Source organism: Mustela lutreola, chromosome 2 (assembly GCF_030435805.1).
Source record: "Mustela lutreola isolate mMusLut2 chromosome 2, mMusLut2.pri, whole genome shotgun sequence".
NCBI classification, from domain to species: domain Eukaryota; kingdom Metazoa; phylum Chordata; class Mammalia; order Carnivora; family Mustelidae; genus Mustela; species Mustela lutreola.
In genome coordinates, this window is record NC_081291.1 from 127,476,956 (window position 1) to 127,497,298 (window position 20,343).

The following is a 20,343-nucleotide window of genomic DNA, read 5'->3' on the forward strand; positions in this document are numbered from 1 at the left end:
CACTCCACAAAAGTTCATTTGGTAAAATTGATTACTATGTCATCACTTCTTTACTACGTTTCTAGGACAACAACAACAAAAAATCTTGGTGTACCTACCATTTCACACATAACACTTTTTCGGTCTCCATTGTTTTCCTTCTCTTCTTCCAGCCCTCTTAATGGAAGGTCTCATGGATTAGTCTTTGGTGTCTTTTTTCTTTTCTCTATTTTCATTTAGTTACTTTTATTCTCACTCAGCCTTATAACTTTACCTCAAATCTTTACCTTCTGTACCACAATGATTCCTCAATTTATACCTCCTATACCTGTCACCTGAACTTCAAACTAGTTCCTTGAGGTCTGAATTTGAATGTCTATAAGTCACCTTAAATTTAACATGTCCAAAAGTATGCAACATCTTTCCACTGTGCCTCCCCCTAAAACATCCTACGTTCTCCTTTTTCAACTTACTTGATGGCAAATCTATTAATTTAAGTACTCAGATCAAAAATCTAGAAATATTCTCTGACTCATTTTCTTTCACAGCTCATAACAAATTAATACGAAAAAATGTGACCTTCAGAAAACATTGAGACTCTACCACTTCCATTGTTATTACCCTGGACTGAGCCTGGACCAGGCTCATATGTTGTCTGGGCTAAAATAGCCTCTTATCTGCTTTCCCAGTTTCCCCATACTCTTCTGCAATTTATCAATACCTCAGCCAGAATGACTTTTTTCCCCTTTGCTGAAGTTTTCATCCCAATCACTTATTTATTCTATAACTGGAAACCTGTACCTCAACTCCCCTTCATTCATTTTTACCCATCCCCCACCTCTCTCTCTTCTAGCAATCGTCAATTCATCATCTGTATTTATGGATCTGTTTCTGTTTTGTTTGTTTCTTTCTTTATTGTTTAGATGCCATACATAAATAAAATCACATAGCACTTGTCTTTCTCTAGCAGATTTATTTCACTAATACCCTCTAGCTGTTGCTCTAGCTGGCAAGATCTCATTATTTCTTATGGCTGAATAATATTATATATATTTCCCATATCTTCTTACCCATTCATCTACCTATGGACATTTAGGTTGCCTCCATATCTTAGCTATTGTAAATAATGCTACAATAAACATAGGGGTTATATATCTTTTTGAATTAGTGTTTTTCTTTTCTTTGGGTAAATACCCACCCAGTAGCAGAATTACTTCATTGTACAGTAATTTTGTTAAATTTCTTTTGAGGAAACTCCATACTGTTTTCCACAGTGGCTGTGCCAATTTGCATCCCTACCAACAAACAGTTCACAAGGGCTCCTTTTTCTCTACGTCCTTGCCAACACATGTCGTTTCTTATCTTTCTGATACTTGCCACTCTGACAGGTATAAGGTGATACCTCATTGTGGTTTTGATTTGCATTTCCCTGATGATCAATGATGTAGAGCATTTTTCAGTATGTCTGTTAGCCATCTGTATCTCTTCTTCAGAAAAATGTCTATTCAGGTCCTCTGCCATTTTTATATTTTTATATTGTATTATTTGGGTGGGGTCTTTTTTTTTTTGGTATTGAATTGCATAAGTTCTTTATGTATTTTGAATATTAACCCCTATCAGATATATCATTTGCAAATATCTTTCCTTTCAGTAGGTTACCTTTTCATTTTGTTCATGGTTTCCTTTGCTGTAGTGGCATGACCTCTTTAATAAAATGTCAGATCTGAGTCTCTCTCCCTGCCTCTCTCCCTTTAGCCTTTCCAGGTATACTATAGTGCAAATTGTTCCTTAACTACACAACACAGACTCTCACCTTAACGCCTTTGCACTAGCTCTTTACTCTGCTCTTTGCCCAGATACCCACTTCATCTCCTTCAGGTCTTCCTTGGAATGAGGATTATGTTAAGTATCTTGTTTAAAATGACCCTTATCCTTCACACCAGCACCCTTGATTCACCACACTCTGTTGATTTCTCATCTTCCATCTTTTAACTTTAGCTGTTGATTGTGTTTATCGTCTACAGTTTGTCTCTACACACTAGATGTAAGCTCCTGGATGTCAAGAACTTTTTTTTTTTTTCCACTGCTCTATCTCTGGGTCCTAGAGCAGTAATCCCATCAGCACAGAGTAAGGACTCAGTAAATATTTGTTAGATGAATAGATTAGTTAAAAATGTGTCAGCCAAAAAAAAGTATCAGCCAGAAGGATGAGCATTCTGGAATATAATCTCCTTTAAAGCACATTGACAGTGAAGAGAGTATTGTTAAGTATAATTAATTAGGGAAAAGTCAATATCTATGTTCAACTAACAACCAAAGAGACCCTAAATCTGTGGAAAGGGCTTTTTTTTTTTTTTTAAGATTTTATTTATTTATTTGCCAGAGAGAGATCACAAGTAGGCAGAGAGGCAGACAGAGAGAGAGGAAGAAGCAGGCTCCCCGCCGAGCAGAGAGCCCAATGCGGGGCTCGATCCCAGGACTCCGAGACCATGACCCGAGCCGAAGGCCGGGGCTTAACCCATTGAGCCACCGATGTCTGTATTATCTCAGGTAATGGTGACTAAATAGAAAACGTAAAAGTAAAATGCATGTGAAAATCAGGAATAAAATACTCAAAGAGTAAAAAATTATGCAAGAGGCATCTATTAAGATTCCAATTTTCTGTACATTAAAAATTGGGGTAAATGAAAAAAGCAGGTTAAGAATTTCTCACACTGAAGAAATGAAAATCATTTCTGTATTCATCTCAGAAGAGCTATGCAAATAATAGTCAAAGTGCTGGAGAAATGCAAAGCTGCACAACTCTAGGGTATCCATGAGCCAATCAATTTGTTTGTGGATTTTCTGGGTCCCTTGTTCCTCCTTCTCATGTTTACTGCCTAATATTTGACCACTCTTCTGTTTGTTGGCAACTCTCACAAGACAGCAAACTAGAGAAACAAAATGAAACATAAGCAAATTAAAGCTATTCCTGATTGTAGCCTAGAGAAATATGTTGGGATCTTGGTCTAGACAATAAGAAAATTATGTGTAGGATTTAAGAATGGTCACTAAAATGGGTACTAGCAAGTTTTCTGGAAATCCGTTACTATCATGGACTTGACCCAATTCAATTAAAGTGAGCATTAAATTCATCTAAAATAGAGTCAACAGATAAAATAAAGAGAATTCATAATATATTTGAGGAGGGGGGAAGAAAGGGAGATCAGGAAGGTGGAGAGATGTGAGCCTCTGCTATAGAAATCTCTACTAGAGGTAATTTAACATAATGGAAATGCATCTAATACTAGCAAGAACTAGGACCAAACCTAACTACCACTTTCTAGCAATAGAAATTGGGTCAGAACACTTAACCTCAGAACCTACTTCCTTATTTATAAAATATAGATAGTAATATCTTTTCTACATCCAAATTCCAGTTTCTGTCACGTGTTATCTGCCTATTTGGCCCAGTGTTGACAGCCATCTCATTTTAAGCACTCATCTTTCAATTTTGAAAGGATAAAACCCTGAAGAAATATCTAGAGAGTAATTAACATATGGCTAAAACTATCATGGGAAATATAAAAAGATAGATTGAAAAGTGCAACTGGGACCTGTTTTAAATGAGAGGAAGCCTATTGATAAAAATGTTTTTTTTTTCTTCAACTGCACAGGAAAATATTATAAGAGCTCTACCTAAAAACGAAAGCCTGGGTAGTGCAGTCAGTTGAGCGTCGTACTCCTGGTTTAGGCTCAGGTTGTGATCTCGGGGTTGTGATCTCAGGGTCGTGATCTCAGGGTCATGAGACTGAGCTCTGCCTCTCCCTCCATTTCGGACTCCTTGACAGGCTCCGCACTAGGCATGGAGTGTGTTTGAGAGTCTCTCTCTCCCTCTCCTTCTGCCCCTTATACTCAAGTTCTCTCTCTCTCTCTCAAACAAATAAATAAATATTTAAGAAAAAACTATAGCAAGGCATCTCTTGGGGAAATAAAAGATTTTCTTCCTATTATATAGACTACAGCAGAGAAAATGCTTTGTTCTTTGTAAACTTATTTAAATTCAGTAAGTTCTATGGGAAAAAGGATCTTTGTTTCATTCATTATTGACCTCCCTTGAAGAGTAAATGATTAAGGCAATTAAGAAATAAGTTTGGATTAATACAGAATACACCGATTATAGTGTACTTGGCACAGGGGTGGGGGGAGGTTCATCTGCCTTGGAAGGTAACTATACACAGTTAAAAAGAAAGAGATAAATAATAGCAAGCTAAAAATATCTTCAACACCTATAAAATGCAACACACCTATTCTTATCATTCCTGAACCATCATTTATAAACTTCTAGAATTCTGTTGGAGAATTTATAATCCATACGCAACATATATTGGTATATGTGTAGATATGAAATGACTATTATTTTATTGAACCAGAATAATGGGATTTCTTGGAATGACCAAGAGAGACTCTCCATGATAAAGGAGGAAAAAAAAGTTAAAAGTTTGGGGAAAAAGTTCTACTCCTCTGCTTAAAGTCAAGCTCTAAACTTTAGTTTTTGGTTTAAAAAAGGTTATTTATATAGAAGACCACATTTAAAATCTTCATTACTTAGATTTTGGGGTAACATACAAACAGCTAATAAAAGTACAAACTTATTTAGTAATAATAGGATATATTAAATACCAATGCAAAATAATTTTTTAAACTGCTTAACATAAAAGCACAATAGATTTGCACTAGAAACCACACACATTGAAGTAAGTACCTACAGATTTTATCCTCTGGCTAATTAGAAATCAGTTCAAAGCTTGCCAAAGTAAAAAGCACAACCTTACACACCTCTTTGCCAACTCTCTCATACAGCTGATGGAACCAACAATCCAAAGAACAATGAAAAAGAATTTTCTAACGAATCTATTTCCCCCTGAAGTTGTATGAGAGGAAAGGTCACTTTCTCACTTACTAGCATACCTTTTCAGTATCCTTATCATTTTCTTGATTGTACATATTTTCATGTATTATGTTCTATTTATACAATCTTCAATAGCATCTTTATTTATGACTTTGTGAATCAACATCTTTGTGATAGGAGGTGAAAGTCACTTAGCTAATTACACATGCTTGATAAGCTGCATAATAATAACCACTGCAGTATTGTACTTTAGTTGAAGGCATGTAAATTACTGCAGTTATTCTCATTTGGGGAAAAACAAGAGACTTTGTTTTAGTTGTATAAAAGACTTTGTGTTCTCTATATCCACCTTCTCAAGTACACTGCGCTTTTAACCCAAATCGTGGCATCAGTAATACACTACAGGTCAGATCTCACTCTACTAATATGACCAAAGAAATAAAAACAAAAACAAAACAAAACAAAAAACTCAATTTAATACAAATACTCTGATCGACAATTGAGAGTTTTGTTGTATGAAGCTCTTCCATATAATGCAATCCTCGTAAAACAGAACAGCTTAGACACTCCCTGCCCCACAAGGATGTTGTAATGAAATCTGACTTGGTCCAGACAGCTTTAGAAGTGCGTAGAGAGATAGAATGTACACCACTAGAATATTAATATGACTTCTGTATGAAGATTAGAAATTCTACAAAGTTATGAATAAGGTCAAAATAACACTTGGATGATTTACTGCCCTAGAAAATCATATTCTCCTATGAGTGATTTACTGGATGTTATATAAAAATGGAGTGTGGACAAGCTACATTCAGATGCAAGCTTGCAGCTGTCAGTGTCTACATTTACTCAGTCTGGCTAGAGGATGATTTGAAGGTTGATTTAATTGTAGCTTCTGAATCATGTTCTTCCCTATGTTTTAAATTGTTTAACATAAATACAAAAATGTTAAAGTAATTTTAAGACTGTAAATATTTAGTATAAAAATCTGCAAAACCTCATTCTTTTCTGGAAGAGTAACCGAAAATATACACTATCTGGAAAAAAATACCATTACTTAATAATGGTAATTGCCCAACAGTCATGGCAAATTTACCCTGATATGAGAAAGTTCATAGGGCATTCAGAAGTAGCTAAGAATAAACAAGCAAAAAACTAGGTTTGTGACTGAACTGATCAGTTTTAAGAGGAACAGAAATCTGTATTTGGAGAACAGGGTTCAGAGAAAAAGTCAACCAGTTGGCAAGGCAGCAACATTTGGACTCCTTGCATGCAATGTCATAGCCTAAATATCTTTTCCTCTAAACACAAACTCAGAGCAGAGATTCAATTCCTATCAATGCTACCAGCACCAGAACACAAGGCACCACCAGTGAGCGTCATCAATGTTATCTACTCAGCTACAGCTCTCCTTCACCATCTTTCTATTCCTTGACAGGCTTCATGAATTCCAAATATCACCTAACCATTGACTTTCCAGCATCAGCAAATCATCCTTAGGGAGAGTACCTTCTTCCTCTGTAAGCTTTTTCCCCCATTTTTTATTTCCACTTTTATACATACCTCCTTTTCTACATATTTTCTTGCCGGGTTTTCTGGCACATTCCTTGGATATTCTTTTTACTGAAAAATGAATAGAAGACTAGAAAATAACATGGCGCTCCATCACAGACCGCCGGAACATGCAACACCACTATCTAACTTAATATGCTCCTGCATTTACTGAGTGCGAAAGATCCCCAGTTCGTTGAGCCTGCACATGCAATGGAGACATGTTGATGCATCTTCTCAGAAGTCATTCGGTAGGAAATGGAAAATAGGAGCCCATTTCTACCTAAATACACGTGCTGCGGAGGAAAGAAAATGAGTAGGCACAGGAAAAAAATAAGAACAGATACACCAACACACATAAACAAAAAGAGCGGCATGCAAGCATGTAAAGTATGTCTACATGCCAACAGGAAAAGCCATGCATGCTACCAGTACACATGAATTAATATTGTTAGAACTTAGAATAGAAAAGGAAATATAAATTTATCTCCTTGCTTTTTCTGCAGTAAACTCACCATCCTCAGTGGGAACGTATATGTTTAAATATAGGCAATCTTCACTCTGGTCTTGCACGTATGATGAAACCACATCCAAGTTATTAGTAAACCACACAGGAAGCATGACTTCCGGCAATCTGCCATCGATGATATTCTGGGGGCACACGGGAGCAAACTGAGTCGCATTCCTGATATCTGACCAGGGGGATGGTGGCTCTGGAGGCTGAAAACGATGTTCCCCTGTGGGTGGGGCAGCATACGGAACCCCAAGAAATTGAATAACAGGCCCCAAAATTTCGTTATTGAGTTCTTTCTTAATCCCCCTTATCTTGCCGAAGTTGGTAGTCACCAGTGGGTCTGCATCATCCAATTTTTGGGAAAGCACATGGGCAGCCTGAAGTAAACATCCCAACACGCAGAGAGTCAATGAGGCACCCAATCCCCTGTGTACCAAGCATGCCATTACTGCTCTCCAAACATAATTTGGCCACATGCATCTGGGCAGTGCCATGGTCCCACATTAGCTGTGTAGTTGTCTGGTTACAGGGAGGCAAAGGTATTTGTATCCACTTGAGAAAGACCGTATAATGGTAGAATACACCTCCGACTTCTTCAAGGCGAGTTTGTCAAGAAAAGCTCAGGAAGCTCTTTATGCAGCCACTATCTCCCATCGATTTCACATGGACCGAAGTAGCATCTTCAATCATCACTAGTTATCAGACCATATCCTATTGACCATTCTGTTTCCCATAGTAGCAACGTGACAAGAGTGGCCATTGACTGTAGATTTCCCTCTTATAAATCAAATCCAGTTAGCAGCAGGTCTGCATCCTAAAGAAAATGAAAATAAATCATTAGAACGAACGAGCTAAAATAGACAGAGCAATAACTAGATGTTTTACAAGCTACAGAAATACATAAGCAGTGGCTAGAGTCAGGTAAGTTGAATGCTACCATAGGAAAATTATGGCTTGATATGAGATGACAGGTGAAATAACTGATTATTAGATTATTGAGAAACTTGCCTGCTGACTTTATACATGTTTAAGTGGAAGCAGGCCTTGTCAAAATACATGGTTTCAAGAGCATTTCGCAGTATACCATTTTTTTAAAATACTGAAGGTTATATGTGAAAGTGCCCCTTTATTGATAGTCTTCAATCATGTCAAGGAACCACAGAATTAATCAGCACACATACTAAATATTAGAATTACATAGCAGAAAATATTTTGAAAATCATTGCTAGGGAATTAGTGGAATGTAAACAAACTGTAAGAGTGGATATATACAAATACATATTTAAAAACAAACCAACAAGGAGGTAGTCCCCAATCCTATGCTATCTAGAAGAAAACAAAGCTAACGCTAGAACAAGAAAACGAATCCTAGTTCAACGGTGATCATTTAAGTACATCTACCTTCTAAGTTCAACCTCCTTGCTGTTTCTCAAAACTCTGCATCGAGTCATTGGATATAGGTCCCTCACCTTAAATTAAGATTCAAAACTTTAAAAGATAAAATGGCTGTAGACAACATTTGAAAAAGGAACAGAAAGTGTCATCATTTTTTTTTTGCAGACTAAAGGTATCTTTTTCCACCCTCCAGCTATAACGTTTTAGAAATCAGTATATTTGCAACATGAAAATTAATTTCTGCATCAAAGACAACATATTTTAAGTTACAAATTTCATTTTCACTACCTGCTAGAGATCAAAGGAGCAATAAAAAATAGAATGCAATAGTTTTACAAAAGAATCATACATAATCACAGCATCCTGCAATATTAACACTAATAGAGCATCTAACACTGTTTACCCAGTTCAACTTAAAACACATCAGGATAAAATGTAATACTCAGGGCAATGCAATTCATGCTGTACTCTTACTTCAACTCCAAGTCAGCACACAACTCGGCAAATTCGTGTTTTCTTGTTCAAGAAATCTCTTCAAGTGCTTACTTTGAAAATACCGGTGTTGATTTGTATTACAGATGGTTCTATCCTGTCATATTATGTCTATCCTGAGGAAGTGCTGGTCTGGCAGCGGGGCTGCCCTGACTCTGTGTTATTGGAAAGGAGATTGTACAAACTATATAGGGCAGCAGGAGATTTGGTTCAGGCCTGGTGTTCCCTTAGCTCCGAACAATCCATCACAGGAAGCAATAAGGAGATAAATGTCTTTCTTCAAGAATACGTCCATCTGTGTTAATTCATAAACCTTTGCTGTGAAAGCTCATTAACATACAAAAGACGGGCTTAGACCCATCCCATTCCTGGGCCAGAACTCCAGCAAGCATTGAAGATTTAGCTACACAAACCCATCTCTGTTAAGAGTAGACTACGCTTACTCTTGTGCAGAATCGTAGTGGGCCACAACATGATGAAGTCTTTCCCAGTCGCATGTAAGATTTAAAAAACACCATGTCGAATGGATAAAAAAGATGTGGTACATATACACCATGGAACATTATTCATCCATCAGCAAGGATGAATACCCACCATTTGCAACGACATAGATGGAACCGGAGGGAATTATGCTAAGTGAAGTAAGTCAAACAGAGAAAGACAATTATCATACGGTTTCTCTTGTTTGTATGTGGAACATAATCAACAGCACGGAGGACCACAGGGGAAATCCAAAGGAGGAGAAATCAGAAAGGGAGATAACCACAAAAGACTATGGACACTGAGAAAGAATCTGGGGGTTTCAGAGGGGAGGAGATTGGGGGGAGGGGGTAACAGGGTGATGGGTATTGAAGAGGGCACTTGCTGTGATGAGCACTGGGAGTTACACTTAACTAATGAATCACTGAACACGGCATCAAGGACGAATTATGTACTATATAGTGACTAACTGAACATAATAAAAAATAAATTAAAAAAAACAAACAAACAACAACAACAAAAAAGCACCATGTTGACACCCAAAATAGAGTACCTGTGGTGGCACTTTAAAAGTCTTCATCACCATTTTTCATTCAGCCCAATCTCCATGCACGGTGATTTCCAAAAAGTTCCGTGTTTATACACTTGGTATCTTATTAATAATAAAAAGTACTTGTTTCAAACTGAGGGTGACCCAGGGGAGGCGGGTAGGGAGAGGGTGATGGGGTTATGGACATTGGGGAGGGTATGTGCTATGGTGAATGCTGTGAAGTGTGTAAACCTGGTGATTCACAGACCTGTACCCCTGTGGCTAATAATACATTATATGTTTATAAAAAAATTTTTTTTAAAAAGTACTTTTTTCTTATTAATGAAATAATGCTCCTTTTGTACTCACAAATCCCTAACCATGTTAAAAAGAAAAGAGCTCCTGTTTCCCACTGATGTGATACTTTTATACAAGTTGTGAAAGATTAGAATTCTGCATGCCATGGTGAATTTTCAAATTCCAATAATGTTTCACCTTTGGGCTTCACAAAAACATCCCATTTTACATGGGCTTACCTGTATGGAGAATTACAGTACTGACCCCAAAGATTTCTCAGAAGTTTTATTATAATAATAACAGTTGTCCAAGTCTAATGTAAAAATATGGGTTGTTTAAATTAATGAAATTTTAAACATATATGTAAATAAGTCTATTATAAGTCTTCATACATATATGTGTGTATATCTAAATATAAAGTCTCTCAGATTTGTTGGCAGGCTTATTTCCTATTTATTGGTGCTTCCTTATTGTATGCCAAACCCTTTGCTTTTATGCATTTACATCTCATTTACAATAACCCTATAACATGGGTTCAATAGTTATCCCCTTTTTACCCAGAGGAACTGAGACTTAAAGAGGTTAAACACCCGGCCCAAGGTCTCTCAGAGAATCAATAAGAGATCCAGGAGCCCACTGGCATCTGATTTAAAAGCTGTCCTCTTGATCACTGCACCTGATAACAGTCTCTCACTTCACAATTAACACTTTTAAAAAATTGATCCTAGTGCACTTAAAATTGAATTGTAAAAGTGTTTCATGTTCCTTTGAAAAGACAGAGTCTAGGTAAATACTCTGACAATTTCATAGAAACAGAAATTTAAATGGATTACCCTGTTCTTATTGGAAGTTTAGATGTAATTTTGTTACTTTTTTTACTTGACATTTTGACCTTTTTATTTTACATCAAATGCAGTGACTGGTTGTCCATATGTGTTTACACAGGATTATGCTAAAATAATAATGGGTGACAAAAAATTCCAACTTCATGATAGCCTAAATGTCCACTAACTGATATTGATAAATGAACTATGATGTATACACAAATCAGAACTCTATATATCAGTGGAAATAAAGGACCCAGACCTAAATATGTAAACTTAGATAAATCTCAAAAGTTTTAAAGAAAGCATGTTGCAGATCAAAGACAGTAAAATGTTATTTAAATAAAGCATAAAATATGCAAAACAAAGCTGTATATTAGCACAGATCTCATAAATATGTAGTAACAGAATATCTGTCATCCCTGAGTAAGGAGGAAAGTGTATGAAATACTCCAGCAGTAATTAATTAATAGCATTAATTAATTAATTGGTAATTAATTGGCACTAAGATTGATAACCTGTGGTGAGGCCTTAACTACAGCAAGTTTTATAAATCTAAGATTTGACAGTGTTAGATGACACATACACACCCCTATACCTTTGTTATGCAATTCTGTTTTTTCATGTGTTTGAAATATTTTATAATAAATACATGAAAATAACACAATCAGAAAGCCTAATTGAGCAGGCCAGACAAGTAGATGAGTCTAATAAATCATACAGGACTAGCTCCATTGAGCACTGCAGTTAGTACAGATGCTAGTTCAAAAAATTTCTTCCTTTGGGTTGAAGCATATGTGGTACCAAATGAGAAAAGTAAAATACAAAGTAAATAATATTTTAAAAGGCATATAGATGGTAGTATTTCACTTGCATTAATTCATCATAATAGCTGAAACTAGTTTTGTTCCTGAGTAATCCAGATCAAAGAGATGATGCTGAAAGAGTAGAGAGAACTTTCTGGAACATTAGATAATCACAGTGGGTGACACAGTCATCCAGTTTTCTATTCACTCAACAAACATTTAATAGGTATCCACAACATATAAGCTATTGTGCTAAAATTATGAGAGCACAATTGAGTTTTTGCTCCTAAATAGTTACAATATTTTAAAGGAATAAACCACATTAAAAAAAAAAGTCTCTAATGCAAGGTGAAATGTGACATGTGTTCAACAAATGGTTGCTGAATGGGGAGGTGGGAACCAACAAGAAAGTTCCGACTTACAACTTTACATAGTCTATTACATGTCTTGTTATAAAATTATTACCTATTTATTTTCTACCTTGCTTATTTTCATTTCTTTTTATTTGTTTTATTGTTGAACCCAGCTCCCCCAACCCCCACTACTGAATTTCTTATTTAAGGGCAAGGATTTCGTGTTTGTTGTTTTTAAATAATGCTTCACAGCCATCATAAAATCTATTTGACAATCCTTATATAGTGCAGGCAAACCGCAGCTGACGCTGACTTACCACCAGCATAAGGTGGAGCTTGCCCAGGGCTATACAGCTGATTGTTGTTATTTACCATAGTTATGTTCTATAAAGTCATTGCAAACACCAAATTAGGGAACATGGATCCATTGCTCCTAGGGAAATAGCTATAAATTATTCACATAGTTATAAATTATAATCTCAGTCACAAATTAAATAGTTATAAATTATTCACATAGTTGTAAGTTATAATCTCAAACTCTAAAAACAATTCATTGTAGCAGACTCGACTCTCTTTACTTTACAAAACAGAAAACAAGGTTCAAAAGTGTTGAGTGACTTGTCGGAAGCCACCCCACTAACCAATGACAGATTTGGGATTCAGAGCCCCTCCAACTGGCCCCCGAGCTGGACCTTCTTGCACTACACGGCATTCCCCCTACCACTTCTATTCTCTGTTCATCTCTATATGAGAGCTGAAACAAGGAGGCAGAATATCTTCCTGGGTAGCCTCAGCTGGAAACGTGCTCGTAGGGCAACCCAGAGTTTTTGCTGCTCTGCTCATATCTATAAATGCAAAAGCAGTATGAATACTAACTTTGGGGTTACAAATAAATTTTAGTGAATAAATGAATTTGAAAATACAGACCTAGGAATAATGAAGATGGTCTGTATTAAATAAAAGTAAATAATATTCTATACCTATCGATCTAAGAGTCATTTTGAGGTCAGAATATATCATCAGCCTGCCACCAGCCCTCAGTAATAATCATTGGTTTTAGGAATTGATTTTCTAATAAAAATTTAATAATTATTGCATTTAATAATAACTGGTTTCAATGCAGTCTTTTCAATGGCCAAGGCCACCCATGTAGTTGGAATATGCTTATGTGACTAGTTCACTATAAGAGAATGTGACCACCAGCTGATTTGGGATTCCTATACCAAGATGTTTCACATGAACAGTGGGGATGTTTAGACCTTGGAGACAAGGAGTATCCTATGTGACCTAGCAGTGGGCAAACAGAGAAGCCTGAGTCTGAGACGTCCAAACACCATTGGATGCATCTCCTTCTCCTGTTGTTGTTCTCTTGTACTATTTGCCTGTAACAAAGCTGTCCAAGGAGTATAAGCTATTTGAGTCCCATGAGTCCTTTCAGTAATTGAACACTTAAAGTAACTAATGTGTAACTAATTCACATAGTAAGTACTTAAAAATAGAATGAATAAACAAATGAGTGCAATCATACAAAATATGATTAGACATTAAACAGGCCTACCTTTAGTTAGTAGATTAGGAAACAGATTTGAACAAACATCAATGGTCATGGAAGAGATCCCAGGCAGAGGGCACATTCTAGAAACATGGGAAGTATATGTAGTGGATATTGTAGTGCTCAATTTCCATGAGAATGGCTCACATTCCCATGACTGGTCCACACCAGTGGAAGGCTGGCCTTATTGCCTAATGCACACCAGGGGCCACCCTGGCCCTGAAGCTCCTTAGGGAAAGGGGCAGAGGGAAGAGCTGACTGTGATTCCCTCACTCCCTCCCAGGTGTTTTTCCCAGTGACCTGCCCCAATACATTTTCCACAGGTAAACCTCCATCTCAGAGTCTTTATGTTTTATTTTGTTTTATGTTTCCCCTGAAAAACCTGGCCTACCACAGCAAGGAAAGAAGTAGTAATGCTTAAGGAGGGCATGGTTTAGTTTGGCCAGCGCACAGAGTAAATGAGGTTCAGCCTTGAATGAGACGAGAAAGGCAGGTTACGGCCAAATCAAGCAAGCCCTTTATTAAAAGGCTAAAGAGTTTGGATTTTATTCACAGGATGATAAAAAGCCATTAAATATTCCTAGCAGGGGAAGAATATTATCAAATTTATTCACAAGAAAATTAATCTGGCAGGGTTGTAGAGCAGGGATCTCCAAAGCCCTGTGCTCATACCCTACCACAAGATGACCAGATGAGAGAAGGAAAGTAAACCGCTAAACTATGTATCATATTTTTTTTTACGTAAAGCTAAAGAGAAAGAAATGAAGCTGTGCTAATATGAATATATGGTTTAAATACCAGTGTCTCCACATGATTATGTGATATGTACAGCACTTGAGATGTTCTTGGGAAGTCCTACAGCCCTTTAACATGGTGGGTTTGCCAGCAGAGATGATTTTGTTGTTATTGCTTCTTTCCAACATACAGTGATATATTAGAGTTAACTTCACTGGTAGCATCACTGGATAAGTAGACTCACACATTTTTCCTCATCTGTAATTAAAGTAACCCTCACAAAAAGGAGTACTGAATTAAATTTTTCTCACAAGATAAATATATATAAAAATAAATACTAGTAATACAATCATAAGAACAAGAAACAAGCAGATACAAAACTTCTAAAGAAGCTCTTCAGCTACTCAAAACTCAAAACTATGAGTTTTGAGACTCAAAACTATGGCCATCCAATCATATACAATAACAACAAAAATTTTCAAAACATTAAGAAACTAACTGAAATACAGAGTTATATCCAGTTCATTAGCTGTGAACTATGTTCTTGAAATCTCTACGTCTTAAAATATTAATGAATGATGGAATGAAGGCATCAAGATTTAAAAGATACTAAAAATACTGATTTTATCTTTTCCATCTTATAATGTCTATTCCTGTGTGTGATTTGCAATCTAATGATAGAGATATTTATGTAGGAGTTGTATGTACATATTTTATACTTTTTTGATTTGGTGATCATAAACGTGGGATGGTATAATCACAAAAATGTGGGAACTGCTACCTCACTTTAAATAGTGAATTAAACGGTGAGAAAGAAACCACAAACAATTTTGTTGTCATGTTCAGTTTAAAATATAGTTGAATACACCAAACTGATTAACATTATAATCAACTATTCACTCAGCCCTGTCCAAACTACATTACATGTCTCACGTCATTTAGTCCCCACCACCAATTTATAAGCCATGTCCTGTTATTTGAGAAGAGGAAAATGAGGACTCAGGTGTTCAGATAACTTCCTAAAGCCCACAAAGATAGGAAAAGGGAGACCCTAGAAACAAGCTTAGTCCTGCCTAACTCCAAAGAACATGCCTGAACTTTTATGATATGACATTTTGCTTTGCTCCCCAATGAGACCAACTCAAGCCATATGCTCATTTTGAACATTTGGGGAAAGTGAAACACACAAGACACTAACAGAAAGAAAATAAAAAGGTTGTTGATCATCTTGCTGGGGTTAATTAATAAGCACAACTCAGAGCATCTCCAAGCACTGTGGTATTGAGACTTCCTCCAGCAACATTCCATAATATAGGCCAAAGAGTAGATGAAATAAGTTAGGACTGGGGATAAGCAAGTCAAGAATGTTAGGATTTAGGGGCGCCTGGGTGGCTCAGTGGGTTAAGCCGCTGCCTTCAGCTCAGGTCATGATCTCAGGGTCCTGGGATTGAGTCCCGCATCGGGCTCTCTGTTCAGCGGGGAGCCTGCTTCCCTCTCTCTCTCTGCCTGTCTCTCTGTCTACTTGTGATTTCTCTCTGTCAAATAAATAAATAAAATCTAAAAAAAAAAAAAAAAGAATGTTAGAATTTCAAGGAGCAAAGGTTATGAGAAATGGCAATTCTAGTGTTGAATAGATAAATTGTATTGAGGTAGAAAAGTAAGCAGTACCAGAAGGGTACAAGGATAAAAAGTGAGAAATAGAACCAAAGGTTATGAAAGGTCTACTCTGAGATAGGAATATCAAAGTTCAAGACTTTGATCATGTAGAGGTTCAAGAGATTCCATGGCCCATGCTATGCCCATACCACCAAGTAGCTACTGAGAACGAATGTGGTGACAAGTATATTCTGCCAAGATCACCATTAATTAATAACTTGATTAATGGCTAACTCCAGTTGAGCATAGATTGAGGCCAGTGAGCTAACTGCATCATTTCATTTAAGTGTCTCTAAACACCACAAAGTAGAGATCATTTCCATCTCCTTGTAACAGATAATTAAATGGAAGATCAGAAACACAAAGCCACTGAAACATTTTTCAATAAAACAAGATCACAGTTTTATAAATGCAGTGAGTTCTCACAGATTGAAGGAGATAAGGCTGAAGAATTAATAGACTAAAGATAAACCCTTCCCCCTTCTCAGATTTTTCTCCAGAGCCTCCTTTTTAGAGAAAGGGTAGGTAGGCTTCAATAGTTTCCCAGAGTCACATCCCAATCGCCCCACCATGTGAAGAAAACATAAGCAGTTTTATTTGTTATCTTTCTCCTTAAGCTACTTCCACTCTAAATGAAACTCTACAATGATGTAAGAAAATAAGAGAGAATAGATTGCTAAGAAGAAAAGGCAAACTAAAATTTGACAGTAATAAAAGAAAAAAAAATTTTACCAACAAAATATTTCAAAGATCAGCAGGAAAAAATCATGAGTTTGTTGCCAAGGTTACACTCAGTAGCAGACTATCTTGGTGAAAAAACAAGACAGCAGAAGGCAGCACACAGCACTGGGAGCAGTAGCTAGTGAACTGAGCCCAACTTGTTCACCAAGACCTTCCTTCCTAGGAAGTGCTCACTTTGGGCAGCGTTTGCCTAGAGAAACCCTCACTAGCATCCCCCAAAGCCTAGCTCAAATATCAGTACTTCCTTCTCAGATCCTCCCAGCCACAAAAATATTCCTTTCCCTCAACTCTCAAAGCACCTGTTACCTTTCTTGTAACTGAATCAGCAGTAGTTTCTATCACAGTAATTTATAAGCATAGCCTCCTTCTTCATTCTCTTACATTGTTTAGTGGAAGCCATTGGCAGGGCCACATAAACAAAATGGGCATAGCACTGACTCTCACAGAGACTAAATTTCAATGGGGAAGACCCACTTGATGTAAATCAGTCATACAGATAACTATTTAATCATAAATGCTTTGCCGAAAAGGATAATGAATGGTGCTCTGAGGTAAGATTTTTTTTTTTTAAGATTTATTCGTTTATTTGAGACAAAGAGTATGGAAGTGCAGCAGAGGGAGAGGGAAGGGAAAGAATTGAGAGCATGGACACAAAGCATAGAGCTCTGAGCATAGAGGCAGACACAGGGCTGGATCCCATGACGCTGAGATCATGACCCAAGCCCAAACTAAGAGTCAGATGCTTAACTGACTGAAACACACAGGTACTCCTCTGAGGGAAGATTTAAAGAGTCTGGACTAAAGTGGGTATCTTCCTGAAAAAGAGATGGGTAAATTGGGTTCTGAAGGATGAGTAGGAGACAGCAGGGAAGACCAGGGCACAGACTGAGGCAAGATAAAGCCCAAATGCTGTGAAGCCTGAGGCAAGGTAGGTCATCAGGCTGGATAAGGGCTGAAAATTCAAGAATTTCTAGGCTATTTTAAGAATGTAAGATCTAATCCCAAGCAGGATGAGAAGAATTATAATCACATAATTAGGTTGGCCTTAGTCTTTGAGAATAACCCATTCATTTATTACATTATTTTTCATCAATTAACCCTACCCTCAGATTTTATCCATCTGTGATGTCTGACCCTGTGAAGATATTAATTTAATTGGAGTTACAGCAAGAGAGGGTAAAACAGGAGAGAAAGAAACAAATTAGAATACAATAAAAATTCCTTATTATGCAGGGGTGTACATGGATGGCCATATAGACAGTTGCTAATTCCATAACTGTTAAGCAAAAAAAAAAGGGGGGGGGGGATTCTGAGATGTCATAGCTCTTTTGACAAGACAAAGACAAAGACAAAGAGATCAAAGTGACACCATTTCCTCTGCATTCACATCTGAATATTTCTGCTATGGCCATCATTACAACTAACTGCTGAGTATTGGAGAGTTTCCTGTTTTGTGGGGGGGTGGCTGAAATAAACCATCCAACATTTAACTGTATAAAATAAGTTTTACTCTGCATTTGCTCTCAGAATCTCCATATATTAACTGTTAAATCTAAAATCTAACTTCATAGTCTTGACTTCCAAATAAATAAGGTGAAGGGGATGAGAGGGACAGAAATTCATAAGTTCATAAGACAGGATGTTAAAAAAAAAAGAGAGATATGGGCAAGGGTTTTGATGTATATGTAAAATACTGCAGGACATATTTTTAAAACCAATTGGCAACCCTTTGATCACCCAGAAGAAAATGAATAATCACTCAAGAACTCAGGAGAGACAGCAAGGTAGGGCTGATTATTTCCCTTGATATTAAATTGATGCTTTTGTCTAAAAGGGGCTACTCTTGAGTCACAAGTCATTGCTTCCAGAAGCAACTTAATTATGGCCGCCACTATCTTTACAGAGAAGACGGAACAACCTAAGAGCAGCGCTACATTCTCAATTCACTATTTAAGCTTATTTTTGGTTCTAGTGAGTTGCTGTGTCTGGGAAGAGTGGAGAATTGCCATTCCTGGTGCCCTGCTTAATTAAAGTCCTCTTTTAAAAATCCCTTGTTGCCAGAGAATAGCTACAACCTTGGCAGAGGCAGCACTAAGTTTCTCAGTATGGCCTTGTGCCAGGGTGTGTCAATCTTGACCCCTTGGAGGATGATTAGCAGAGAGGGGGTAGTTAAACCTTTGTGCCCATTCAGCCCCAGGCTTCTGCTGGAATTGGCAAACACTATAGTGACTATTGTTTAAGGAGTAACTGTCTACTAGGCATTGGACTAAGACCACCAACTCCTTTCACATAAAGCCCCAAACAATGATAACAGCTTCCTGTCACTCCTGACCTGGCTCAGAGCTCAACGAGTACCCCAAAGGGGAAAGAATATTACACTTGCAATATTCTTCAGACATCCACATCTTTTATTTTCCCTTCATGTTGGGGTTAATGTAGAACATTAAATAAGCCATAATAATTGGCTTGCTAAAATGTAACACAGAAGTCCCTGGAGGTGAAGGAAGGAAGGTTTCAGAAGGGTGTGGGCCTATGGAATGCCCAGGCTTGGTAACCCCTCTGCCATTGGAATGCCCTGGGGAGTTGCCTTCACAGCAGAGCTTTCTTAGCCCAAACAGCCACCCTGTGACCTAAGAGATGTATGCCTGGTCCCTTAGGCTATATTCAGTAGAACATGCAGATTAGCATATTTTATCTTTCCCCTAAACAGACCCTCCCAGTTTCAGTAAGACTCCTTATCACACATCACGTGCTTGAGAAACAGTGATAAGAATATGTGATTATCCTCAGGGTAAAAGTGGGAGCAAAGAGCAAAGGGTCTTCGGCTCTAAGTACTGACCCCCTTCCTTATCCTCTCTTCCACAGCAGAGTTTGGAGTGATCTTTCATCCGTCGGTACAGGGACTGCTGGCCATTCCCAGCACCCTCATATTACACTTCTATTACTACTAATAATAACAAAATTCAAAACAATGCTCTAATTACAGGGCATTAGTGTAACAGAACGTCAATGAATAAATATTCATAAGAATTTAACATACACATGGAACATAAGTTGCTAACTGAGTTTACCATTTAAGTAAAATTGAATAGGGAGTATGGGATTATAAAGAGTTAAAATAATGAAAAAAGTGTTCGAATAATGACCAAAACAGCAAACTTACTGTAGTTTAGATCTTATTGTCTACGTTCTAAGTGTTTGTAAGTGTTTGACTAATTTTTACTTTTACTCCCTCCAAAGTTCCTTGGCAATCATATTTTCTTCACGGCAGAAAATAACTCTACTGCACGTTTTAGTAAATTATAACCAGAAATAATCCTATTGCACTTGTAAGTCTTAATAAAATAATTTATCAAAATTTTTAAAAAGAAGTATGAAAATCACTACAAAGTTTCAATTATTATTTGTCTTTGAAATTCAATATTTTAAATATATCCCTTTCTACCTTTGGAATTTTGCATATAACTCGAAAATACCTGTCAATTCAAATAATAACTGATTGATGTTAAGAAAAAAAAGGCAAAAATGAAGAGACCATATATTAAGCA

At 37.0% G+C, this 20,343-nt stretch overlaps 1 protein-coding gene across 7 annotated transcripts in view; it reads right to left on the minus strand.

Moving 5' to 3' along the window:
* NLGN1 (neuroligin 1) overlaps window positions 1–20,343 on the minus strand; it is an 845,829-nt gene that overhangs the window by 661,835 nt on the left and 163,651 nt on the right. For all 7 annotated transcript variants that reach the window (XM_059163446.1, XM_059163445.1, XM_059163444.1 and 4 more), the window contains exon 2: window positions 6,937–7,749. In XM_059163446.1, coding sequence (XP_059019429.1) covers window positions 6,937–7,429 — 493 coding nt within the window. In that variant the 5' untranslated portion in view covers window positions 7,430–7,749. The remainder of the gene's footprint in view (window positions 1–6,936; window positions 7,750–20,343) is intronic.